The sequence below is a fragment of the Penicillium crustosum genome (genome assembly GCF_028827405.1).
Source record: "Penicillium crustosum strain IBT 35664 chromosome Unknown utg000005l_segment0_segment0, whole genome shotgun sequence".
In the NCBI taxonomy this organism is placed as follows: Eukaryota; Fungi; Ascomycota; class Eurotiomycetes; order Eurotiales; family Aspergillaceae; genus Penicillium; species Penicillium crustosum.
The window spans coordinates 2231631-2256686 of NW_026623126.1; the positions used below are offsets into that span (position 1 = coordinate 2231631).

Here is a 25056-nt window from a genome sequence, read left to right on the forward strand (position 1 = left end):
GCTTTTATGAACCTATGATCTTGCCCAGCTTTTCAGGTATTAATCAAAAAGCTTGGCTTTATTTTCATAGAATTTCCAATGGTTGTATACATGGGTTCGACGTCTATCTTGCCATTGAGGTAGAGAATGCGCTAGTACTATATAATGAAAATATATATAATCCCGGTCAATACAGAACGTATATCATTTATGGTGAAGAAATAGACTTAATAAGCGGAAGAAACGTCCATAAATGATCCTGAATGAAAAGAATAAATTATACAATAAATTAAATGAAATGAAACCCTAGTGTGAGTCCTATTATGCTATGTACCTACCGTCTAGCGCTAAGGAATTCTCCGCGTTCACAGCATACTCACTCCCACATCCGATCCAGATACGGTGAACTCCAACTACATCCCAAAGGCGTGCTAGGGTAATCAACTTATCTCGAAAATTAGCTCCAATCTGTGAAGGAACCGGGGTGGCGTCCGTTATTCCGCTGCTCTTCTAGGCGGCATGCATTGGCTGAAGAAAACGGAGTTGCCATTATACCATTCCGTATAATACTATCTGCATTGGCGTACAGGGATGAAGATCCTTTTTTGCTAGATTTGGTGAAGGGTCCGAATTGCTTGTTCCAGGTACGATATAGTAACCATATAGGAAGACGAATATGCACCCGTGCACAACTGGACTATAATTTCATGTGGGACCGGAACAAACACTGAGTTTATGGAACACAAGGTTGGCTAGCCGCTTGCGGCTTTTTAGTGGCTTTCTAGGGGCTACGGACTGAAGCCATCCACCGCTGCAGGTAAAGTAGCCAATTTATTGAAGCGTGGGACGTAAGATGGATGTCAAGAAACGGAATACCACACCAATCAGGGACTTTGAACAAATTGAATAGATCCACGTGAAAAGCATACGACATTAATTATACGGATATGGATGATCTGATCTGCGTACAAATAGGGACTTGACGCCGAGCTGACATATACACAACATAGTAGCTTCACTATTCTCACGGGACCTTTTCAAAGAACGCACGATGGAGAGGGGGAGAGGGGTTGATGACCGCATTCCAGTGCATATCATTTAATCTAACTAATCAATTCCAGTGAAACCCTCTTGCGCCTCGGCAAATTCCCACATAATCATGTCCCACTTCTCTGGAGGGCGAAGACGAATGACACAGTCATAAGCCTCGGGGCAATGAAGAAATCCTTCACTAGCGCCGGAGTGAGCTGGAATATGATTGTCGTTGCCGGCGGGGTTCGAGGAACTCAAAGGTCCAGAACAGCTTGGCAACACAAATGATCGAGTTGTGTTCCGCCAAGTGGATGCCCGAACAGATGCACCGGCCCGCCCCGTAAACCAGATGGTCTCGGCGTTCGGACCCTGTGCAACCCGACGCCAAGGCTGGCGAAGCATTCAGGCTGAACAGTGAATCTGCTCTGGTTCCTCCTATCACTCATTATCATGATGCATGGCCTAGACATTAAGAACGATGCTTGATCCTTGTGGAGTGAGTTTACCATCGATGCGGTCATCTAAGGGTTGTTAGCTAGGTAATATCTTTAGGTTTCAGATTTCACAGCACATCATCTGTGATGACAGGCTTGGCAGGAGAGAAAATATCCGATTTAACCGCCTTTCAGCGACGGCATGAGGGAACACCCTAAAGGGCTTCATTGACGCCACCGGTGGGACTCTTTGATGATCATGTTGATATAGGCCACTTTGGGCCACTCACACCAAGCCGGGGAACGGTCATGGCTAATAATTGAGTAGATTTATGTCTGTGCCCTGCAATACCACCCTATTAGGTTTCTCACTTAACCAGATTAGGATGAAATACCCGATCAGCACACTTAGCCTGCACTTCTGGATACTCACTCATGGCCTGGATGATGGTCAATATGAGCGAGGACAAAGTATCGGAGCCTCCTTTTATCAGAACAAATCCTCGGAATTGGGGTCTGTTCTGGTGTATGCAGAACCCGATCCGTGGAAGAGTCGCGCTGAATACCGAGTTGATGGCGCTCCTTGACCTGGTTCAGTACAGTCTAGTAAAGTGACTGCATTAGATCACCTACCGCACCCACTGCGCCTGCCTGGTTCTGCCAGTTGCTTAGCAGCCATTGGGGTATATAGCGCAGCAGAGCAAACAAGTGGACAGGCCGGGTGGCGGCATTTCATGTACTCCTCGCAGACGATTTTAGCGCAAATACCAAAGATAAGCAATTTAGTGATGATGTTACTGTACCGTTTGGGATGCAGCATGTGATCATCTGTTTGTCCTCCGCTTCTTGGGCCTTGCAATGCTCAAGCTCGCAGCGAAGTTCCATGAAGCATTGAAGTATTGTTTACGTAATAAGCGCCATCACTGCATATACACTTCATGGCCAGGAGATGTTCGCTCTGGGTGATCAGGTGGGATACCAATGATGTGGGTCGGTGGGAATATGTGTTGCTCTTCTTCTCCAGTAGTGACTTAGTCTGTTTGAGAAGAAAAATACGGAAAACTACCAAGGGTCCTCATGCGCCCCACAAGGAGAACAGAGGAAAGAAACCAACCCTGTCCCCATAAGGCCTGCCCGTCTTAGCGCACACATTCCCATTTCTCTCGCACAATCAATAAACTCTATGGAACAATCTTAACTAGCATATCCGTCCTCAGAGTCAGAGTCCTCAATCAAACCATCTCCTAACAGCATAGACTTCATATTCCGAAGATCAAACTGAACACGTCTGTTCACAGCCTTGATATCCGCATACGCGGTCAGCGCCGCCGCAAAGTCACTCATGCGGTACACAGCAGTCTCTTGGAGAGGTGAATGATACCACGCGTAGTCATACGAAGGTCCTTGGCGGGGTTATACAACGTACGAAGCCGGGAGGGGACGGTCAGCGTTCTTTTTCTTTGCGGAAGCAGGTGTGCTTGTGGGATTCCGTTTCTTCGTGGTGGGATGTGTTGTGTCTCTGACCGATGTTGAGTATGCAGTATCACCAGGCTGACTATTCTGTTCAAGCGCAAGTAGAGCCTGTGTTTCTATTTCCTGTAATGAGGAGGGAGAGGAGACTGTTAATATAGCTACGCAGAAGCAAACTCTCCCTGAATTGCCGTTTGCTCCCTTTGGTAACCTGCACTGCAGCTTTTCTGCTATTCTGCCACTAATATATACAATTTCCATAATCGGTAGTAGCATCTTAGAAGGCTTTCTTGTGAGTTGGGCTAGAAATGCCCCGCGAAGGCCCATACATACTCAGCGAGACTAATTTGGCCGCCATCGGTAGAGTCCAGTTCCGGCTTGCAATCACCGAGAACCCATTCCTTCTTTAATTGATTCAACCACGCCTTAAACTCCATTTTCTCGCCGTCAACCAGCATGCCTCCGCCAGAAATTTCTTCTATTTGCGAGGGAATGCAGATGAAGTACTCAACATGCTAGTAAATATTTATCTTCTTGGGCATCACACCCTCCTCTATCTTTACGCAGTCCGCACACAATTGTTCCAAACAGATTGGGCAGATAGAACGTTCATTCTGAATGGCTACCCTTCGCTGGCATGGGCCAGAACACATATAAAGGGGGTCGGTGCCGCCTTCCGACCTGTGGGCAATTGAAACAATATTTCTGAAGTCTCCTGCTCTCTACAGAATAAAGTATAGTTCAGAAATAGTATAGTCTCTAGGATTACCATCGGACAGGATTTTAACGCTTCGTTGCATGGAGGGCCGGAAGAGAGCGCGTGCCCATCCGTCTTGCCTCGGAGGCGGCAGTAGATGCCCAAGTAGACGTCTGTCACGAATGCGCAGCTTAGTGAGAGATACTTCTGGCTTTCGTGGGCAAGCTGCTCAAGTCTGATCACATATTCTTCTGCCTCTGGGGTGTCGACTCCAACTTCGACTGCGTTACACAAAAACACGTGGGCCAATTTTGAGCAGGCGAGCTGTCTGATAATCCCTATCAACATCTTGGGGGAAGAGGAAGAGTATCTATCCATAATATTCTCTCAACACCTGATTGCCTTCGGGTGGTCAAAAAGGGTTCATCATATATTCGAGCGATAGCCATATCGAGCACTGCGGCAATCAACGTCCTCGATTCTCTTCAAGCTACCTTGGTCGTCATCTGCAGGCTCTCCAATGCGAATTTCAGGTCATAGGTGGCCAATGCGGCATCCGCAGCAAGCTTTGCCTTACCTTCCACACCAAATACGCTGCCTAGGAAGAATTGAATTAATTCCGAGAAATCCTCTTCCGGGACCGGAATTTTGCTAGCTTTCTCAACAATTTCATGGTAACTTCATAGGCACGATTGTCGTTAGGGTATGCAGAGGGGCTTCGATACAATTCCAGCAAGAGGGTGCATATTGATATGCCTCTTGGATGACCTCGAATTGTTTCTCCCGGTCCTCTTGTTCTCCAGAAACACGACCCATATGCTCCAGGTATATATGCAGATGCTCTTTTAGTGGCCCGTCATCTGATGACTCGGAAATTGCGTTCAGCAAACTTAGCCGAACTCGTCCCAAGAGCTCAGTGGATTTCTGCCAATCATTTTCTGAATCATATGTTTTTGCTAGCTCACACAGGGTCCGCCAATTGTCTGCATTGAGTTCCATTGCCTTGTTGAAATACATTAGGGACTCTGATTGGTACCCTGACTCACGCAGAGCGATCGCACATTGGTGAAACCACTGACTGGTCTTCACGGGGCCACCAAACTCAGCGGCCCTCAACCTCATCGTCCGCCGTTAGATCCCTATATTCATCATGGACCTCCTCGCCCTTAACCAACATTTGGTAGTGCCAGACTATAGAGACCATGCGAGTAGGACTAGCTAGGTCTTCCTGCATCCAGGCCTTGGCACAGAACATTGCCATTGGTTTGAATAAATCCATTGGATTCTCCTCCGTTGTTGAGATAAATTCCTTCTCTTCTGGAGAGATAAACTCGTGGACGTCTTGATCTTGCCACCATTGCCGAACAGCTTTGATGATAGTGGTAGAACGAGCAGATTCATTCCCCCAAATTCACCTTTGCATTGATTCTTTCGATCGAAAGGCTAACAGTAGCATTTTCGCAATTTCTCGCCTACTCTCTGGCGAGATTTTGGAGGAGAAACTTGTGAGCAGGAGACTACACCAATTCCATGCAGCGTGGCCGAGCATGTTCCCTGAATCATTGACCTTTCTTGCAAAGTCGGTATCGGTGATTAGCCTTAAGTAAGTCTTGAGCATATGAGCTTTGGCTTCGTAGTAGTTTACAATGACGCCAAAGCGGTTCCCTCTAGCAGACACCTTGCCCTCCGACTCATCGCGGAAGAAGTCACCAATGGATGCATGGCAGAAGGTAACGGTAGTTGTACGTTTTTTTGAGTTAAACTCCATGAAATAATCCTCCTCGGAGCTCTGATATTCATCCTCCCTTTCCTGGTTCTCGTCCCAGCCAAACACATCCAGATGTGCTGGGCCATTATCTAGCTCGGCGGTGGTAAGCCCATCCTCTCGGTGCAGGGTAAAGAATAACTCCCACTGGCACCGTAGGGCTCCTTCGAGGTCAATCATGCCATCCCCTTCGGGTGATCCCAATCTGGGGATCGTCTCTAAATCGGCAAGTTTCCATGGTTGGTCCGCGCAGGTAACCCAAAGCAATGTTTCATTGAGATACTCGAGCTCCTCCTCGTGAGATCTTTCAGAGAATGTGGCCAAAACATGTCAGAGCATCTCCTTAACTCCCCGAGGAGCCTGCTCCAGTGCCTTCCGCATACTACTCTCATTTCGTTTCTTGGTTAGCTCTTGTAGCATGGGATTCACCCAAAGGAACATGCCTTCTGCCCCAGCCGACAGATTATTAATGATTTCCTTTCGTAGCTTTGTCGAGACCCTTCGCAAGACTAAGGTCTTTCTGATGCTAGCGTGGATATACTGGGTAATATCGGCAGAGTTCTTCTGTTTGGTGACGTGAAGGGTTGGCGCCTTAGCCTCTAAGCCTTCGAGCAATTGATCACTGATATAAGGTCGGTCAACGATGGCTAGTTGCAAGCATGACTGGTTGCCATACAACTGCTTTGCAAGATTGATGAAGATCCCCCGGTCCTCATCTAGAGTTTCGTCAACTGCATCTAGTAGAAGATAGACGGTACTCTCGGTATTGGGTTTCTTCAGAAAGTTTTCAAAGGAGAGACGCCACGCACTTTCAAGGGTGCTAATCTTCTCATATTCCTCGATAGACCGGAGATAATCTCGGTAACCTGGTTCATTCTTGCTTATTTGAAAGGCTAGATCTCGTAAAGCCTGATGACAGGACCTTGTCTGGGGTTTGTCATCTTTGAAGAAGAAGTAGCCAATGGAGACCAGCGGGCTGCGCTGAAGGCCCGGGGGAAACTGCTCGAGAAGGAAATTGACCATGTTTGCCGCCAAAAATGACTTGCCCAAACCTGGATTTCCGGACACGAAAATGACGGGTGTTTCCTTATTGATCCAGGATTGGAAAACATCATCCGTGTGAACCCAGTCTCCTGTCCCATATACACGGGCCTTTTGGACCTTGTTGAACCATTCCTGTGCTGGATCAACTTTGGATGGTCTAAGAACGTGCTTTATGAGTGTTTGCAGGACTTCTTTATCCTCGCCGGTATCCTGTCTTTCCTCAGTCGAGGAGGTTATCAGCTTCTCTACCATCCCCTCTACTTCCAATACCTGTGCACTCATCTGGTTGACCGTCTTCCCGGTTTCCAGAAAATTCATATTGGTGGCGTTGACGGTCACAGATATACCGTCCACTACACGGCCGGCTCTCTTCAACTTGGTCAGGGTGTCAGCTCCAACTAGCTTGGCCTCGACCTGGGTGAGCTTGTCAAGTCTGACCATCGCGGCTTGAATGGCATCATCGTTACCCAATAGAATATTCCGGGCGTACTTAAGCAGTCTGCCCCGTCGAATGGTCTTGGATGACAAGGCAAAATTTTCGATCAGAGTAACGATGATATCGCTCAGCTTGTCGCTTAGAGCCTCAGAAATAGTTTCTTGTGTATGCACTTAGTTAGACGGTGAAATCCTACATTTGTTCAGAGCTCTGTCTTTTCCCATGTTATTATCTTCATGTGACTACATCGTAACCGCAGCATCTACATCAAGTCTTGAATCGCATCACACGAGGCCGATATTCCCTTCGCAGCACCAACCAAATACATCACGGCCCCGAATACCACACTGCTAGGGGGAATACCATCGACGCCGCTTCCCCAGCCGCAAGGTTGCTGAACAATTGCACGGGAATCAGGGCCGCTTCGAGAGCATCGAAGATAGCGCTTCGCTTTTCGCGGAACTCGCGGAAAGTGATTATCTTCTCGTCAATCTCTTTCGTGAGATCTAGTTAGACCTAGTCTCTGTATAAATTTTGGCTATAGCACCGGTTCTGCGGGACTTGTCAAGGCCCACTCTTGCGCGTACTGATTAAGGCGTACTTTCGTAAGGACTCGATTTTATATCTCTAGTGTTTGCGTTTTCGGCCGACTAGGGCAAGGAGCATCAATAAGCATAGTATCGGAAAGATTCTCACGACCGACTCCGGATCGAAGCCCTTTTTAAGAGCTCTCTCATAGATATGATTAATCATACGCTTCGAGAGGTCTAATTATTAAACGAGAGTAGCAGTACTAGCACCGGTAGCTTTGCCAAGCACTACAGCTACTCGATTGGCAATATTGTGGCCCATAGTGACAGTGGTAGTGGCAATAGTAGGGTAGGTAGACAGGTATGTAGGTAGTATATTGTAGGGAGGTTGAAGAGCAGAGAATCCAGTAGGGGGAGGGGTAGTGACAAAAGTACTATACAGAAGCATTACATACTAGTGTTTAATTCGAAGAAGCAAATAAATTGAGGGGGCAGAAATTTGGCATCAACCTCCGTAGTCAGATACAAAATAACACCAGAACAACTTTCCACTCCAATCATCAGTTACACAGTCACACTGCAGCCCCCACTATTCAACTACCTCACATCTACTTTTCAGCTGAAGCCACCACATCAAATCTCTAATGACCTTAGCTATTCGCATTCTGCTTTTGCTTGTCGAGTAAATCTTTCATTCGCTACTTCTTCATATGGGAAAACTACCTGATTTGTCGTACTTCATAGCATGGGTATCATAGCATGGTTCGACATAACACGTAATATCAATTCATCTCCTTTTCGGGGCGGCACGGGCCGCAGCGGTGAACAAAGTCGAATGTTGGGGACAAAGTAGCTCCTTCTGGTTTATGCATATTTAGCAAATCGTGTTGCAGATAAAAGTTCTCCACCTTAGCAGCTACCTATGCATACCGAATCCTCTAGTATTACCCCAGACCCCAGATTTACTCGTCAGCTAGAGCCACCATCAGACCCTGCATTAGGCCCACCGGGTATTATTTTTGTACAATGTCCTTCAGTTAGTTACCTGTAGTGAACCTTACTTGAGATCTACCCATCATTCTGCGTAGCTGCCTGAAACAGAGTCCTTTTATCGCCCTTAGAGAATAGGCTAATAGGTTTGTCATATTTCCTAGCAGCAAGATACAGTATGGATCAACCTGTAATGCACAATAATTAGTTGTGTTTCATTTATATCACATTCCTTTTATCGCCAGTTTGTCTATGTTGGTCGATATCGAGTGTTTCTCCATTTGACACAAAGCATGGATTGACGAAAAGAGTCGATTCTCAAGCATGGATAGTAGACTTGAGAAGCTTCTCGCCACACAGTACTGGATGAACAGAATATCTAGAGGAGAGTATAGGTTACATGATAACATGACGATAGGAATTCGGTACAAAGGTTGTATGACTGATCGACTAGCATTACACATACATTTGATCTACATTCCGACGCAACTCCTGATATTATCAAGCACCTCAGAGGTAAGTATTACTAACACCGCAATTTGATCACTCACTTTAGTGTCCCTATCGCATTCAAACTCAATTTGTCTGGTGTCTCAGCTCTTTCTTGGCTTAATGGTAATCTTCCTAGCCACAAGGCCGGCCAAATTAGTACTGCATGAAGTACTTATACAAGACTTGCTGCCGCAGCTTTTTAATGACCTCAATTAACTCTTCTCCTGAAAAATCTCAAATAACATTTAACATTACAACCCAATCAACCATGTCGTCTATGACCACTGATACCGCTGTTACATCAGTTCCAAACACAGCAAAAGACGAGCTTTCTATTTTACGTGTGCATACCTATGATCGAACTGCAGGCATAGCAACCCAGGAACGCGTTCTCCAGGTGCTGTCTGCGGAGCTTCAAAATGCCAAAAATGGAACATTGAAGGAGCTGAGGGGTGTTTTGATAGCAAAGAATGTCTTCAATTCTCGAACGTAAGATTTACAGAGTCGGTCGAGAACCAGCGCGGCGGCTTAAATCCTTTTAGCATCTCAAGCCCGTTCTGCGATATGAATGGGTCTGAAATGGACGATGATATTTTGACAAAGACTTACATCAAACTCGTTGACAGCGAGGTATGAAAATATATGATCCAACCTCTACAGGGAAGACTTTTTCTGACGTCACCAAAAGACGCATACCAAGATGACTAGCCTCGAAGACTCCCAAGTAGCCCCAGATGAATTGAGTGTGTACTATAAGAAGCAACCCACCGCAATGGATGATGCAACAAAGGGATTCCTCGACAAGCCACTAGACCTGGATCTTAAGGTGGGTTATCGGGCTACTTAACCCCCTCATAGTCAATAAATTATCTGCTAAATTGGTTCAAAGGAGGGTCAACAGTTGTCCAAGACGGACATTGCGCAGATCAAGTCTGCGTTTGAGGCAAAAACTTGGACAGCGGCTGAGAAGAAAACTTCGTTAAGGTTAGTGCTCTTGTTATACTTAAGTTTTGGTACAGATAACAAACTTATGAACCTATCTACTTAGTCACGCTGCCACCCTCAGTGAAAAGGAGTGGGATATCATTACCCGTACAAACTGTCTCCTCAGTGGCCACAAAATAGTTCAATTTGAGAAAACGATAGGAGGCTCCACGCCAGTCACTCCTAACAAGCCGGACAAGCCATCGAGTAGAAGTAAGGTTCGCGGCAAAACGGTCAAAGACTTGAAGGTTGAACGCACCCCCTACAACGGTACGCAAAAATTACATTCTGTGATAAGTCAAGACGAGTGGCTACTGATTAATAGCATCTAGCTTTCGCGCTGAAGAAAAGAGATCTTAAGTTATCAAGTTATGGCGCACAACCTTTTATCTCAATCCCTTCGGCAAAGGAAGGGGGAGCTAAGGTGAGATAAAGGGCTCTCTCAACTACCGCAGACTTTCGCTGACGATGTGTATGGCATCTAGCTTCAGTATCCGATCCCCCGATTCCGAGTTGATGACGACTCATATGTGAGTGTTTATGAGACGCAAAACAATCTAGAAAAATCACTTGCCAGCGGATCGTTTTCTGAGCACTCACTGGAAGCATCTGCGTAAATATAATGGAATGGTACCCTCATTATTGACGGTGGCTGACTTAGCTTTCATTATAGCGGTGCTAGTTTCTGGGGGGTATCTGCTGCAGCCAAGGTTGGAGGCGCTTGGAACAGCCAAGATAATGACCTCCATGCAGCATCTAGTGAGAGCAGAAACATGAATGTCAACTACAAGGCACGTTTATACCAGATATAGTCTTCAAACAACAATTGTTAACCATCAACAGTTTCCACGTGTTACTGTGTACCTTGACAAAGATTCTCTTGTGATCACTGACGAATGCAAGAGAGATATGGAGAGTGTCAAGACCAAGCAGGGGCTGATAGCTTTCAGCAACAAATATGGTTCGTAATTTATACCTATCCACTACGCAACCAGCCTGCTTATTGACGCTTAAAGGTGATATCTTCGCCCAACGGGTTCAACTTGGTGGTGTCCTCTCCGCGAGTGAAAGCAGCAATGCCACAACTACCCAGGACAAGGAAAAGCACGCCAATTCAATGAAGATCTCTGCAGCTGTCTCCTTCTCAGCATCGTTTGCTCAGGCTTCTGTTGGCACAAGCCACGGCGGAGGTTCCAACTCTGAGACTAGCACAACATCCCAGGACCGCACGAGTGCGATGGCCTGGGAAGCGACCGGGGGCGATACATTGTACTGTAACAAGTAAGTTATTCAGGAGCTTGGTGGTCAATATCGAAGAGAGCATATGTTAATGACGATATTACAGCCCTGCACAGTGGTGTGGAACTGTGGGTGACTTCTACAACTGGAGGGTGATTGATGCAAGTCAACCGATGTTTAGTATGAGTATATGACTTACTAACCGCGAAAATAGCAATGCGACGTGCTCCCACTGTCCAAGGTTATTGACTCCATCAATGGTGACGACAAAATCACCAAACAATTTGAGGCAGCCGCGAAGAATTAATTGCAGATTTACGCTGCTGAGGACCTGCAAAACAGCTCAGGTGCTTACAACCCTCAGTCGTCGCCAAGAGTAGGTCGAATCTTGATTCAAAGCCGGCTTTTTCGTGAATCCCTGTTAGACGAATTAGAACAGACAAATAAATATCAAGGTCTAAATCAACTAGGTCCCAAGTAGTTCCGTTAAACACCTCATCGGGAAAATGTTCTTCGTTCAAATCTACCATCCGGAGTTCATCAATTTCTACAGAACGGAGTATTTAGATGATTGTCTAGCCGTCAAGCCAAGTATACCATGCGTTGAATACTACTACCCTATATACAAATATCCAGCCGCCTGTTGTTGGTCGTAGCAACCAAAAAGGAATCGTGTTTTTGATCGAATTGGGAAGGTCTGGCAAGCCAGAACGGGGAATTACAGGCTCTGAGACCGTTTTTATAAAACACATACAAACCTTTTGCATGTAGGGCTGCCAGCTTGCCGGGAGCGAGAATTTCGCATTAAAAACTTGGACTTGCAGAGTCATATGAACTTGCGATATATTCAGACGGCGTCAGGACGAGGGCTCTACTGAACTACCCGACGCGGCTCTTAGTGAGGTAGCTATAACAGAGTAGGAATCAATCAGTAATTCAATAGTTCGATTAATCAAAGATGACCAAAGCAGAGTACAGACATCATAGACTAGCACTTATCATCTACATAGGTGCTTGGCAATAACTATTGCATTAAAGTTTTAAATCCAACTGAGATAAAAGTTGAGTTCAGAGCTTGATTGACTTGTAGGACTTCTAACATGGAAAAGGGATGATCAAGTGAAAATAATGGCAGGTAACTTGCAGGATATGCTTCATTGGTACACCTTTACAAGGGCTCATCAGCAGCCCTTGTAAATTAAAGCATATGTTGTTGAGCGAAGTTGCAGGATTGTCCGCCCAGTTTCAAGAGGCTATTAAACCCAATACAGCGAAGACCACTTGTCATGCAATAAGAATGGGCTACCTATCAAAGTATCATTGTCCTCTTCCATTTTAATCCGTGCGTACCGATCTCCAGAGAAAAAATAATAGGTACCATCATAGTTGTCAAGAATCGCGTCAACTGTTTCGAATTTGGCCTTGACAAGAGATGGCCACGATTCGGCAATTGTGCCATGGGAGACAAGCCGGTCATCCCAGCTCACGTCAATCCATTCCTTCCCCGAAAGAAATACATATTTTTCTCAGACTTCGGAACAACCATTGCCGCGTCGATTCTATCCCAACCTGCCCTTCCCAGGGTTTGCCAGCCGTTCGTAATTGGTGTGAGTCCGGTCTCCACTGTCGTCACAAGAGACTCGGTATCAAGTTCCAATTTCATGTAGTTGGAGCCAGAGAAGACATATAGGCGTTTTTCGTTTCCTGGTACTGGACAAACGGCATCAACGCTACCAATATCCTCATTGGCGAGGGCGGTCCATTTGTCTCGAACTCTGGAGGGGCCGGCCACTGTTTCGTCACTACCACCAGGTGTATACGTGACTCTGGCGTATTGTGTGCCTGACCAAAACCAGGCTTGGTTTCCCCCATGAATGTGATAGGCGGCTTTAACCATGATGGAGAATCAAAGAGGGTTTAACTTGATTTGGAATGAGATGGTCTCGGAAACAAGAATAGAGAATCTGAAATGGGTTTTTGAATATCAAAGTTTTTGGTCAAACCAAACTTGCTAATTCTATTACTACTTATAAAGATCTGTTTCGTAAGATTCATCGATTGAGCTTTCTGGTACGTGACGAAAATGAGTTCACCGTCTTTTCATATAGCTGCGGTGAATATGGAATATGGGATATGTATGCTATAATTGCAGAATTCCCCAACAAAATGCATTTTCCATTAGTCGGGTAAAAAGTCCCCACACTACCCTACAAATTAGGGCGCTGTTAGATAGTGGAGCAATCCTGCAGATGACTAGCCCTAGCTGTGTGATGAATTCGTTCAGTTGCTGATATTTATGACGAGGCTTAATGGTACTGGGTACCTATGTAATTACCGACAGTATTACCCCTCACCCCGCTAGCTCTGACACTCTAAAGTTTTCTCCACGTACAGCAGCGCTTCTTTTCACTCAGCATACACTGCCATGATTATGACTGTTGGACAGAAGCCAGTACGACTATGCATGAAGCAATAAAGTGGACTAGAAAATCTCTATATGCGCTAAGGAGAGAAGAAAGAACTATCTACATGTAGAAAACTAAATGTAGTGGGAGCAAACATATAGTGGCCATGTGATCATTTCTAACAACCCCTACAACTAGTATCGTGGTCTAGACTACGACATCACCCGTCCATTGGCACCTAGGAGGTACCTATCGCCCGTCCACGGTAGGCAGTAGGCTATTTGGATTGTCAAGTGCCCGCCTACAAAGCCCACGGCCCGTGGGCATACCTAACGCGGAGATACCTACTATGCCCACTATTATCAATTTACCTAAAATTAGACTTCGGCACAACCCACTCTAACCCGGACCCAACCCAAAATGGGTTTTGGGTCTAGGTAACCTATTAGGGCCCTAATATAGTATAAACTAGATAAATAGACTTCTAGCGTATAACTATATAATTAATATATTTTTCGCTTATAATATTAACTATTTCACTTATAGCGCTCTTCTAGAATAAATCAAGAATAAATGAAATAATTAAATTAGGATATATTTCTCTAATATCAATTAAAATCATAAGAGACTACCACGAGGTTAACTACCTGTTGGAAAATTGGCTACTACTAAGGTGGGGAGAAAGCAGAGGAAGAATCATGATGTATTCGATCTAGCAATTCAAAGTTTATATACCCTTGTAAAGCCATCTAAGCAAGGCTTAATCTACTAGTAAACAAGCTGTTGAATAGGAGATGGCATCTTGATAGGATTTCAGAGGATATCAAGATTGATGGTAATAGTATGCGAGTACTACCGATTGATGTTTGCGCTCAAAGAGTACGTTATTTCGGCCCCAGTATGTGTACGTGAATGTAGAATTAGAAGGTAAACAAGATCGGTAGGCTACCCTGGTTGCACCGGGTAACTCGACGGTCCCAATAGCACCTGCACCCTCTGATATGTTGTGCAGAGAGAGTTTGTCGAGCGAATCGAACGCAAAACTCCGCCGCGGTGCATACTGGTGGAGGGTCACTGTTATTGATTCCTTCGTCAATGGAAGAATGCAGCGAGCCTTGTAAGGACTGATTCTTATCATTCGTGTTACAATCCTTGCACTACCGAGTGATGGGGGTTGAGCTCGTCAAAATCCCCGTACTTCTCGCTGAAATGAATCCATGACCTTCCGTGGTTCTTGCACCAGCACCAGCAGGTCCAACATCCTCATTTTCACCCTTCACACTTTGTAGTCATCTTTCGGGTTGTCCTTGCGATCCTTGCCATTTTGAGGTGACTGAAATCATGAAGCAATGGAGAGAGGGACAAGAGTTGGTTCCGCTTGGAATATAGGGTAACAATGGCGTTCGAAGCTCGGGCTGCAGTTCATTCAAATTGCTGGAAACTTCTAGCTGTGGAGGCCCAGCTTCGGGAGCTGCCTACCTACGTCTGTAGGTAGTGGGCCTTGGCTTGATAAATTCGTTCTTTCTCCAGTCTATCATCCCGGTGTATAAGCAGCAGCTCGTCATCCGTTTTCACAATGATCATTCAAATTGATGCTGAAATAAACAACGGCTTTTTATGGAAAAGTTCTCGGTTTTAAGGGCTATGTTCCACTTCTGTGATGTAATATATCAGCGACACTCCTCAACAGAGACAGATCACATCAATAGGAAAGAGGATTAACCCACTTAAATATATGCAAGATCCCACACGTTGGAGACTCGACACTCTCAAGGAAGAATGGTAGCCAGGGGGTTTTGCATCCGGATTCAACATCCAGCGAGGATTGGAAACGGCAGCGTCACAAGCAAGCTCTGTTTCTTTTTGCGGTAACCAGCACTATCTGCCAGATATTCACCAGAACCTTGAACTTCCTGGAGAGAATATTCAAACTCAAGGTCAAAGTCATTAACCCTATTCTTTCTTGTGGCATCCCCGATAGCGAGCCATCGTAAGAGTGGAACTTGCCGAGGCGCTGATAGCTTACTAGCAATGCATGGACTTTATCTTCCATGCCTGGAGTCCTCTCGTTGTGACATTTCATAACATCTTCACAAGGTTTCTTGGCTTCGCAATTATCGCTTCGCGGTTTGCTTTCTCGCTGTCAGGTCGTTGAGCTATTTCTTCCGGTGTCGTCAGTAAAATGTAATTCGGGGCTGCACAGGCAGCAATACACACAATACCGTCAGTAGATAGATCCCCAATACTGTAGTAACAACTAAACACTCGAATAACCGGAAAGGTCTTGTTTTTGGGGCCTGGCAACCCCGTCCCATCAGACAATGCCATGTTTGCAAGCGTGTTTCATCTCCCGCAATCAACTGTTCCTCAAGGATTGAGTTTCGTGATCCCAGACTAGCAGTACGTATCGATCGTGCGATGGCTCCAACGTGTGCTCGAAGAAAGGGCGGCAACGACATCTTGCCCGAAGCTTTTCCATGCCATAAGTTCGCCCACGAAATTTCACTTGTAGATTTCCCTACTATTGGCACATTTTGGCCCTACTCGCAAGCGCGTGAGAGATTCTAGAAGCAGTTCTTGGGCTGCTAGAGGTATGATCCAAGCCATTTCTCTCAGCCTCCTCGATTTAGCGCAGTTGCTCGTTGTTAAGAGGTGTCTCTTGACAAAAGCCAGGCCATGGGTTTAGTTTTTGGGGTATTGTACCAGCGGTGTACCTCATCCCTGTATTAAGGCCTCGTTTAAACCAGATAAGGCTTTCAGGTTAAGGTGTGAATCCAGGATATTTGTTGCCTTGGAATTATCCAACGAATATATGCCAGCGGGTCTCAAACCAGGACTGGGGGTCCCAGCCGAATGATTTCCGGTTTCCCTTTGATGTCAGTTTTGTCTCTGGCACCGCCAATTCCTAGTCGTGCGCACTGCACTGTGCTCAACGGCACAAGGTCGGCGAGTCATGCTTGTTTCATCTTCTTTTTGGCCCTCTGGGGCATTGCCGGTAACCGTTAGGCTGAGCAGTTTTGCCTTCCAACACACAACAATATCGGTGCAACTGTTGACGAGGTTGATGATGATGCAGGGTGATAATGGAGATCTTGACGAGTTTTCCATATCCTGGATCTGAGCGAGTTTGTTTCGATGGAGGTCCGCCATCTGGTCACTGAATTCGACGAAGTCGCCGAAACGAAGTCGGCTCGCCGCCACCCAGTCAAGGTAGAATAGGAAAGGAAGCATAAGAGAATCTCAAAGAAAGACCAAGGGGCTCCGAAACCCATCGAACCGGCATGGCATTGGGTGTCGACTTCCATAATTCCCAGTCTCAGGGGAGTTGGTTCTACCCTGCGCAAAAGCTAGCCCATAGGGCTAGGTCGTCGGTTCATTGTATTGATTTGGTGCTTCCCTAGTATTGATCGGGGTGTGGTTTCGACCGCTTGAGTGCAAGGTCTGGATCCCGTATCTGTGCTGTCCTTTGGAATTATCCAACGAATATCTCCAGCTTGCGCATTCCATTCGCTATGTTGGATAGTTAGATATGTGACACCTGTTTAGGCTTCTCACTTACTATTTGCACCTTACCTGTTGAGGGAAACAGCTGCGTCTCCTTTCTTCTCGTCTCGGACATCTCTCTCTTGAGAACTTCCCCTCATGGGACCATATATAGCACATCTCCCTCGTTCACTCTGGTATTCGTGAAATGGAATTCATCAACAATGTAGTGTGAAGATCACTTCTACTCGTTTCGATTAGCGGGAGGGGTTAGTTATATCCTTGGATTTCAAATGATATGTCATCGTAGGTTGTGAACTCACCTGGCGGGATGGTGGAGACAGCAAGGTCACCTTTGGTCCAAGAATCAACCCGGAAGACTGGTGGGTTGTGGAGTCCTTCAGTCAATGGTCTTGCTGAGAGATGGGCGTAAGAGAAAGTAAGAAGATGGTTTAAAGAGGCAGTGATAATTTAAATAGGCAGCCTATGATTTTTTCATGTTTGGTTTAATGCCAGAATGTTCGAGGTTGATGAAAATGTGAAGTTGACGAATTGTGCTAAGAATATATATGGAGCTGGGAGATCAGATGGAGTATGTGAAAGAGATGTTTGACTATGAAAGGGGAATTCATGTGACCACCAGAGCAGCAGATAAACAGGAATGACAAACAGGTTTCCATAATTTATAGAGATAGGACGCCAATGCACTTTCATCAATGGACTGAAGGACTGAAGGATGTCTTACAAACCCGCCTCCACCCCCGCCAAGTCCGGAGATTACCCAATTCAGCCCCCAACTTGGAAGTCCCTAGCCCCCCGGGGGCCAACTACATGTTAATATTCTAAGATATTCTAAATACCCTCACTTAACCTATCTAAATTCTCCCAATCACCTAACAAATCACCTCCAAAATGGCCTCGGGTCTAATCCTAAACCCCCACCTCCTCCTCCAAACCCTCCCATTGGCAACAAGCACGGGAACCCTCGCGCACGCGCTACTAGAACTGACAACAAACACTGGCTTCCTCCTCCCCTCCCTACAACCCACCTCCGACAAAGTTCTGCCAAAATGGTACTCCCACGTCTTCAATCGCGCAGTATGGACAGTCCTCGCGCTGAATCTGGGCACGATAACCTCAGCCGCTGGCACGCTCTTCTTAAATCGCTATTACCCGCGCAAGCCGCTGCAGACGACGGCGTTTTATTGGATCGGACTGGCGGGCGCGATCGGACATTTGGTTTTTGTGCCGTTTGTCGCTGGCCCGGTTCAGAGGATTGTGGATGATGTTGGTGCTAAGGAGGATTTGGGGGAGAGTGGGGTTGGCGCGTCAGTTGATATGGCGCGTTGGGTGGGGATTCATCGGATTCGGATGGTTGTTGCAGATTTACCAGCTTGGATTGCTTTTGTGGGGGCTATATTGACCTTGTGATCTTAATGCTGGGTATTGGAATTGATGTTAATGTTAAAGTATATTGTGATGTGTTGAGATATGTAGTATGTCTGTTGGTGTAAATTGAACGCTTTCTCTGCCCTCTAAAATATCAACACGCTAATGCAAATGATACAGTATAAAACAAACAAAATATATCGCTAGATCAAACAAATACATGTACACGCCCGAATCTACAAACTAAAGATCCCACTCCTCTTCTTCCCATGGGGGTAAACAATCAGAGCGGAGATGAACAGCCCAACAGAAATACCAATAGCTGTCTGGATCATACCATATCCCAGTGAGGTAAGCGAGGTATTAGAGCTCGTACTAGTAGTACTAGAGGCATTTCCAGATGCAACAGCTTCGGCGTACTCCAATCCGGAAATAATCGACCCACTAGATGCAAGACCCGACGGGACGAGGGTAAAGATACCCGGAATAATAGCAGCAGCCGCATGACCATGCCACAAGCGACTATACAGGTTAGCCAGAAGGCCAATAGTGAATGCGCCAACCGTATTAGCGACCTGATTTGATCCGAGCTTCTTCGTGCTAAAGTAATTTGCGACATAGCCACAAACACCCATGAAGATCGTAATGGGCAACTGTTTCGGCTTGGACTGATTAATCAGCGCAGCGAAGAGACAGAATAGCGCAACGAAGGGGAAATGCTGGATATACTCGTTCCCCCAGACCTCCGGTAGATTCGAACATGTCGACTCCTTCGTAGCGTTGCGGTCCATTAGCCCGTAGATTGTCGTGCCGACGGTAACGCCGTACCCGAGGAAGAGCGAGTAGATAATCGTGAAGACGAGACGGATTGAACCCGCGTTCATCTGATGCGACTGTAGCTCGAGACTACTGCTTAGCACGGCGAAGCCTGGTAGGATCATTGCGATGGAGGACTGTGCCATGGCTGAGAAGCAGAAGACACGCTCGCCGTTGTGTTGGATGCTGCCGAATGCGCGCGCAATGAAGGAGGTGAGGACCGCGGCAATGACTTCTAGTACGTTGGAGTAGGTTGCTGAGCGTGGCGCGAGGACGTACTGCATAAACCCTACTAGACAGCCTAGTATGAAGATTATGGGTAGGTCCACGGGGCGAGCGCTGAAGGCGTATGGGCCGACGGCGACGCTGGCACAGCCGGTTAGGAAGATGAGAAGCCAGCGGTTGTAGCGTGGTTTGCGTTGCATGATCTCATCCAGGTGGTGGGTTGCTTGTTCGACGCCGATGACGTCGTGGACGACGCTTTTGAGGATGTTATGTGTCTCTGCGAGACGGGAGAGGTCTAGACCCTGCACTACGCGGATGATCTTTACCTCGGCGGTGCGGGTTAGCGGGTCGTCGAAGGACATGAACATGCATCCTGGGATGTACATGAACTGGGCTTTGATGTCCAATACGTTGGTTGTCATCATCATGTACTCTTCAAGGCGGTGGGTTGGGGCGCCATATTTCATTAGAGCACGACACAGTTGCATGATGTACTGTTGGCGGGCTAGGATGGCGGCAATGTGGACGGTAAGCTTGATGCTTTTCTTGCTTTGGCGCTTTTTCTTCTTTCGTTCTTTGGGATTCGCGGGTGGGGGACCCGTGGCTCCGGGGACCCCAACCCGACCCAAATCCATGGATGCATTGATGAGGGAGGAAGTATAGCTGTGGGTTGGTTTGTTGGGGTGGCTGCTGTTGTACCATTTCAATTTCTCTTTCTTTCCACCCGGTGTCACTGTGCCGGACGGTGGGATGCTTTCTGTATCAGGGTCGGTTTCTGAAGTCGTAGAAACAACACTCATCCGGCTTGCAGCCTGGAGGTTGTTAGCGTATACACGGAGCAATTGTGACAGAAGTCCTCCGGGTGGACTGCCGGGTGTTGCTGTCCCATCCGGGGTTCCTGGGGTTGTCCAACCAGAACGCGGTTCCTCGATGCGTGGAGGCCGTGCCTCGAACTGTGACCCCATTCGTTCCACCAAGAGCCGAGCTTGCGAATCATAGTCTGTTCCTGGGAGCCGGGCTTCTTCATCGGCTGCCTGGCGGGCCTCGAATCCTCGGATATCATCTGTTGCTCCATAGTCCTCTGGTAACATCGGCGAATCCAAGCCATCAGCCTCTCTTTCGTGAGGTCGGCCGAGCTTCTCGGCTATCGTGGCAGCCCGATTTCGAACCCGTTGGCTTGCTGTCCGCCATCTTTGGGAAGTCGAGATACTAGGCCTCAGGTTGGTTTCGTCTGGGTGAAGGGTTTCTGTATTGGTATCGGCATTGTCCTTGTCTTCAGCTCGGTCCCTCTCGGGTATCTCCGCAGAAGGACGACGGATCGGCGGAAACTTTTCTTGCTCCTCCGACATGGCGGGGCCGGCAAACTTCAATTCTTTCGGAAGTTGGCGGAAGTGTAGTGGCTTTCGTCCTTTCAGATATAGGATGAATAGGAAGTATCAGAGTAAGACTTCTTCCAGCGGACCCCCACAGCAAAGACTTATGTGGCAACGGTCTACCTACAACATAGGTAGTAACAGAGGGCCCCACAAACGGTCGGAAATGATATGTTGAGAAGAGAAAAAGAAATCGGGGAAAGTGGGTTCCTTTTGTCTGAAATGAGGAGAACCCGGTCTAATTTGCAGGCTCCACGTAATGCAATTTATGCATTGGAGTTTATGCCATCAACACGGCACAGAATTTGTTCCTGGCCTGACCCAATTAGGAACTGAACATATCCCAGTCTCTGATAGGCTGACTTAATTTATATGTGACACCCGTGGACCTTCAAGGAACTACCTACCCGGTGACATCTGACATCTCGCATAAGAAAATAAAAAATAAAAAAAATAAAAACAAGCTTCTCACCCAGCCACTAAACCGCACTAACTTCCATTTCTTGCTGATCTCTACTTTGTACATAGCATGTGCTATTAACACATTAGCACAGTTAGACTAACTACTTGTATAAAATTTTCAAAATATCCTATATAGAAAGCAAAATTTTTTCTTTAGTCTGGACTCTAGAGTCTAGACTGCGCCTCTCTAGGGCTATTATTAGTATATGGACCATGGTTCCACCTGAAGAATCAAGATGGTCATGCTGAAGATTCTAAATTGGCCCAGAGAGGCTAAGAGATTCTAACCAAATAAAATATGTAATATTGAATTAGTTATAGGTATGGTATAATAATGTTCAAAATGAGTTTACCTCTCTGTTCTTCCTAATCCGTACTGGGCGATTCTTCCATCACCATGTACATGTGGCACCTTTGATTACATTAATTGTATCTCCTAGCGATCTAGTCTAGAATATTTTTGCTCTTCTATCATTTAATAATGATAGCTTAGACATTTTAACTTGTACTATTTTGTCATGCAAATGACTGTCGAATACTACTAGTACGGAGTAATAGGTCCACGGGTAGTAACCCCGGGGAAATCCTCGGACCGCCACAATAGCGCCCGACATACGTATTAAGCTTAGTCAGTAGATTCTACCCCCGGGCCCCGGGCCCCGGCACCCCGGCGCCCCGAGTCCCCGACATCCCGACGTCCCGACTGCAACCGATTTTACCAGCGCTAATGTGTGAAGCAGCACGTCCAGAGCCGTAGAAGTTTGGAAATTACTATCTAGGACCTTTGGTTCTCTGAATTTTGAGATTAAATAAAACATTTATTCTGTTCCAAGAGTTCGCTTCTTCCTCTCCTTCTCCTCTGGTGACAGCTCAAAGACACCCTCCGTGGCAGAGTCCACACTAGGCAAGATGACGTTGCCGACCAACCGCTTATCGTCGGATTGCATTGTCGAGTAAAGCTTCAGCTTCGTATTCAATTCATCGCGGATCATGCAGTTTTCGAATTTCCAGCTGGCAGCAAGTGCATCCAGTTCTTCGAAAGACTTGTCGCGGAAGTAGTCTGCCCATTCTGGGATCATGTACTCGGCCATGGTGATACCGCGGATGCCCCGGAAGACATGCATGTTCATCCGCCACTGCCACGGATACTTCTTCCCATATTGCGCAGGGACGTTGTCCTCAAACCATTTGTGAAGAGGCCCAAACAACCCTTCCTGAAGATGGGCATCGTCGTAAGCCCATGAATCCACCGCCAGCTGTCGCTTTTTCTTGATAATAGGGTCCAGAAGATTGATCCAAGGCGTATTCGACTGCATATGCACAAGGCCCATGGTGTTCAGATCCTTGTAGGTCCATATGCTCCAAGCTACTCCATGGGAAAGAAAATCACAGTTAATGGGATGGTGCTGTGCGTATAATTATGATGGTACTTACCAATGGAGTCAGCGGTGTAGATCTCAAGCTGCTTCTCTAGCATGTTGTAGCGCTCCCGATTATGGACTTCCCAATCTGGATTTGTTTCTTCCTTTTCGTATATAGGGCCGAACTCTCCATTCCAGATAGGGACATTGTTCTTCTTCATAAATTCCACTTTACGGTCATACATCTTGCGAATGTACGCATCTTGTTCAGGCTTGCCTTGGTATCTTCCGATCCGGTTCGGGAATCCAAAGCCACAGTAATCATGGACGGAGTAGACCGCATTGTCGTACATACGGTCAAATCGAGAGAAGTCCATGCTAAATCTACCAGGGAATTAAAGTTAGCCACCCAAGCAAAAGAGAATGAAATCAAAAATCAAAACATACGTATTCCCTTCCAGGAACAGGATATGGTCGGGATCAACCTCACGAATGGCCGGGACCAATCGATCATAAAACGACAAGAGACGCACCCATTCTTCGTCCGCGGGCTCATTTAGTGGATTGTACCCAGCAACCCATGGATTACCTCTATACCTAGCGGCAATGACTCTCCAGAGATTAATCACTCGGTCCTGAAAGTGTTTATGATCCCAAAAGGCCGCATAGCCGGTGGGGTTATCGCAGTGCCAATCCTGCGACTGGCCGCCAGGGGCAGCATGAAGATCTAAAATGACATAGATCTTGTGTTTAGCACACTGAGAAATACAAGCAGTTAGGTCAGTGTTTCTTCGGCATCAAAAGGGAAATAGCTAGATTTCGGAACTATGTCTTGGATTTAGCATCTCAGACTTACAATGTCGATGACGCGGTCAAGGTGTTTGAATCCTTGTTCTTTGATTTCAAACGGGGCCATGTCATCCTCAAAATGGCGGTAGTTGAAGGGAAGGCGCAGGGAATTAATCCCTAGCGAGACCAAGAACTCGGCGTCCTTCTCTGTGAAGAAATATTCGAGAAACCGGTCGAAAAAGTACTCGTATTTCTCTACACCCAGGACATTCAAGAGTGCCTTGCGGATCTGGCTCTCTCGGCCAGGGAAACCGTTGATGAAGTTCTCCATCAGCATCCAGCCTCCCAGCGTTGTCTAAGTAGGTCTAGTTAAAACCGTAGAAAATCAAACGGGGGAAACTGAACATGAACATGACTTACACCTCGGAGAAGAACCACATTTCCCTTGGCATCCAGGATCTGGGTTCCCTGCGTCTTAAGAATTTCTGACGACATGGTGGGAGTGAATGGAGCTCAACAATGGATGACAATGCTTCTTGTGAAACTGTTGTATTCCCATTCCAAGGAGGGATTTGGAAGTTTATAAATTGATCGCCTGCCCTTTCCCCATCCCCAAGGCCCAGGACAACACTCACTAGTGGGGATGAGGGAGTGTAGCAGCCGGCTAAATCAAAAGATTCTACCTCTATAATTCTTACAACCAAGACGTCATTCGTTTATTTTTACTCGCTCACTACATTGCCTCCGTGTGAAGTTCGTGAACCCCCACGCCCCACGACGAGAGCTCCACCAAGTTCTCGGCTTTTTAACCTTTCGGGCTTGATGTTGAGTCCGACGATTGTAAAGCAAATGGATAAAGGCCAGTTTGCGAGCGCGTAGTGGTTTCTTTTCCACAATTAGGCTATTATGTTGAGTACCATACAGCATAAATGGCAACTAGGTAAATATTACCAGGTATTAACGCCCGGAATACAGATGGGCCGCCATGAGGGCGTGCTCCATACAAGAGTGCATACATTGTTCAATCAGTGTTGCCCGCACAGATTGTTAAAGCAACGGATTTTGTCAATCTAGGCAGTTAGAGAGAATCTTATATATGTCAATTTATATCATATTATACTCGATAAGACGCCATAAAGTATGGTAGACATCATATTAAAAGTCGAGAATGACTACGGAGTACCGTCAAAGTAGTTTTTACCTCCGACACACAAAGACTAGCTACTTTTGGTAACTCTGCCGCTGGCCACTATTATCAATATGCAAGACACTATGGAGGTAACATAATAACTTACACTAACCGGGTGATAATAGTGGCCAACGGTGGACTTACCAAAAGTAGCTAGTCTGTTGGTCGGAGGTAAAAAACACTGTCGGAGGTAAAAACACTGTCGGAGGTAGAAACACTGTCGGAGGTAGAAACGCTGTCGGAGGTAGAAACGCTGTCGGAGGTAGAAACGCTGTCGGAGGTAGAAACACTATGTCGGTAGTCGTGCTATTAAAAGTCCAATAAATAAATACCTCCGAGACAGATTCGTGGGGGTCATTGAACTCACCCCCTCAACACTCAGGTTCTCACATTCTCATTATCGATCCCGCAAATCAGGTAGAAGAGTACATTTACAAGCATGGTATATCTCTAAAGCCGCAGATATCGTAAG

The 25056-nt window shown here is 46.5% G+C and overlaps 14 protein-coding genes across 14 annotated transcripts; 3 read left to right on the forward strand and 11 right to left on the reverse strand.

The window, feature by feature from the left end:
* Nucleotides 1-1086: 1086 nt before the first annotated feature.
* On the reverse strand, nucleotides 1087-1413 carry N7487_011539 (Cytochrome P450; the record flags this gene model as incomplete). Its single annotated transcript, XM_056879269.1, has 1 exon — nucleotides 1087-1413. The coding sequence occupies one exon, from the start codon at nucleotides 1411-1413 to the stop codon at nucleotides 1087-1089; it is 327 nt and encodes a 108-aa protein (XP_056724588.1).
* A 60-nt stretch (nucleotides 1414-1473) lies between these two features.
* N7487_011540 (Cytochrome P450) lies at nucleotides 1474-2265 on the reverse strand (the record flags this gene model as incomplete). The annotated part of the gene is made up of 4 exons (XM_056879270.1): nucleotides 1474-1532; nucleotides 1679-1758; nucleotides 1818-2033; nucleotides 2075-2265. The coding sequence occupies 4 exons, from the start codon at nucleotides 2263-2265 to the stop codon at nucleotides 1474-1476; spliced, it is 546 nt and encodes a 181-aa protein (XP_056724589.1).
* Nucleotides 2266-2307: 42 nt separating this feature from the next.
* Nucleotides 2308-2603, reverse strand: N7487_011541 (Cytochrome P450 oxidoreductase; the record flags this gene model as incomplete). Its single annotated transcript, XM_056879271.1, has 2 exons — nucleotides 2308-2481; nucleotides 2556-2603. 2 exons carry the CDS (start codon nucleotides 2601-2603, stop codon nucleotides 2308-2310), a joined length of 222 nt encoding a protein of 73 aa, XP_056724590.1.
* A 36-nt stretch (nucleotides 2604-2639) lies between these two features.
* N7487_011542 (NACHT and TPR domain protein) lies at nucleotides 2640-3960 on the reverse strand (the record flags this gene model as incomplete). The annotated part of the gene is made up of 5 exons (XM_056879272.1): nucleotides 2640-2848; nucleotides 2888-3041; nucleotides 3245-3430; nucleotides 3461-3637; nucleotides 3685-3960. 5 exons carry the CDS (start codon nucleotides 3958-3960, stop codon nucleotides 2640-2642), a joined length of 1002 nt encoding a protein of 333 aa, XP_056724591.1.
* A 137-nt stretch (nucleotides 3961-4097) lies between these two features.
* On the reverse strand, nucleotides 4098-4629 carry N7487_011543 (tetratricopeptide repeat protein; the record flags this gene model as incomplete). Its single annotated transcript, XM_056879273.1, has 3 exons — nucleotides 4098-4290; nucleotides 4338-4401; nucleotides 4422-4629. The coding sequence occupies 3 exons, from the start codon at nucleotides 4627-4629 to the stop codon at nucleotides 4098-4100; spliced, it is 465 nt and encodes a 154-aa protein (XP_056724592.1).
* An 85-nt stretch (nucleotides 4630-4714) lies between these two features.
* On the reverse strand, nucleotides 4715-7709 carry N7487_011544 (NACHT and TPR domain protein; the record flags this gene model as incomplete). Its single annotated transcript, XM_056879274.1, has 5 exons — nucleotides 4715-4980; nucleotides 5089-5671; nucleotides 5726-7003; nucleotides 7221-7351; nucleotides 7652-7709. 5 exons carry the CDS (start codon nucleotides 7707-7709, stop codon nucleotides 4715-4717), a joined length of 2316 nt encoding a protein of 771 aa, XP_056724593.1.
* A 1428-nt stretch (nucleotides 7710-9137) lies between these two features.
* N7487_011545 (uncharacterized protein) lies at nucleotides 9138-11399 on the forward strand (the record flags this gene model as incomplete). Its single annotated transcript, XM_056879275.1, has 11 exons — nucleotides 9138-9358; nucleotides 9412-9499; nucleotides 9558-9695; nucleotides 9759-9853; nucleotides 9918-10123; nucleotides 10186-10277; nucleotides 10339-10383; nucleotides 10697-10814; nucleotides 10870-11134; nucleotides 11199-11244; nucleotides 11307-11399. The coding sequence occupies 11 exons, from the start codon at nucleotides 9138-9140 to the stop codon at nucleotides 11397-11399; spliced, it is 1407 nt and encodes a 468-aa protein (XP_056724594.1).
* Nucleotides 11400-12575: 1176 nt separating this feature from the next.
* N7487_011546 (uncharacterized protein) lies at nucleotides 12576-12989 on the reverse strand (the record flags this gene model as incomplete). The annotated part of the gene is made up of 1 exon (XM_056879276.1): nucleotides 12576-12989. The coding sequence occupies one exon, from the start codon at nucleotides 12987-12989 to the stop codon at nucleotides 12576-12578; it is 414 nt and encodes a 137-aa protein (XP_056724595.1).
* Nucleotides 12990-14359: 1370 nt separating this feature from the next.
* On the forward strand, nucleotides 14360-14618 carry N7487_011547 (uncharacterized protein; the record flags this gene model as incomplete). The annotated part of the gene is made up of 2 exons (XM_056879277.1): nucleotides 14360-14395; nucleotides 14442-14618. The coding sequence occupies 2 exons, from the start codon at nucleotides 14360-14362 to the stop codon at nucleotides 14616-14618; spliced, it is 213 nt and encodes a 70-aa protein (XP_056724596.1).
* A 958-nt stretch (nucleotides 14619-15576) lies between these two features.
* N7487_011548 (uncharacterized protein) lies at nucleotides 15577-15825 on the reverse strand (the record flags this gene model as incomplete). The annotated part of the gene is made up of 1 exon (XM_056879278.1): nucleotides 15577-15825. The coding sequence occupies one exon, from the start codon at nucleotides 15823-15825 to the stop codon at nucleotides 15577-15579; it is 249 nt and encodes an 82-aa protein (XP_056724597.1).
* Nucleotides 15826-16374: 549 nt separating this feature from the next.
* Nucleotides 16375-16728, reverse strand: N7487_011549 (uncharacterized protein; the record flags this gene model as incomplete). Its single annotated transcript, XM_056879279.1, has 1 exon — nucleotides 16375-16728. The coding sequence occupies one exon, from the start codon at nucleotides 16726-16728 to the stop codon at nucleotides 16375-16377; it is 354 nt and encodes a 117-aa protein (XP_056724598.1).
* Nucleotides 16729-17892: 1164 nt separating this feature from the next.
* N7487_011550 (putative integral membrane protein) lies at nucleotides 17893-18411 on the forward strand (the record flags this gene model as incomplete). Its single annotated transcript, XM_056879280.1, has 1 exon — nucleotides 17893-18411. One exon carries the CDS (start codon nucleotides 17893-17895, stop codon nucleotides 18409-18411), a length of 519 nt encoding a protein of 172 aa, XP_056724599.1.
* Nucleotides 18412-18605: 194 nt separating this feature from the next.
* On the reverse strand, nucleotides 18606-20759 carry N7487_011551 (threonine/serine exporter family protein; the record flags this gene model as incomplete). The annotated part of the gene is made up of 1 exon (XM_056879281.1): nucleotides 18606-20759. The coding sequence occupies one exon, from the start codon at nucleotides 20757-20759 to the stop codon at nucleotides 18606-18608; it is 2154 nt and encodes a 717-aa protein (XP_056724600.1).
* A 1304-nt stretch (nucleotides 20760-22063) lies between these two features.
* Nucleotides 22064-23890, reverse strand: N7487_011552 (glycoside hydrolase family 5 protein; the record flags this gene model as incomplete). The annotated part of the gene is made up of 5 exons (XM_056879282.1): nucleotides 22064-22611; nucleotides 22680-22990; nucleotides 23054-23364; nucleotides 23463-23750; nucleotides 23816-23890. The coding sequence occupies 5 exons, from the start codon at nucleotides 23888-23890 to the stop codon at nucleotides 22064-22066; spliced, it is 1533 nt and encodes a 510-aa protein (XP_056724601.1).
* Between the last annotated feature and the right edge of the window lie 1166 nt (nucleotides 23891-25056).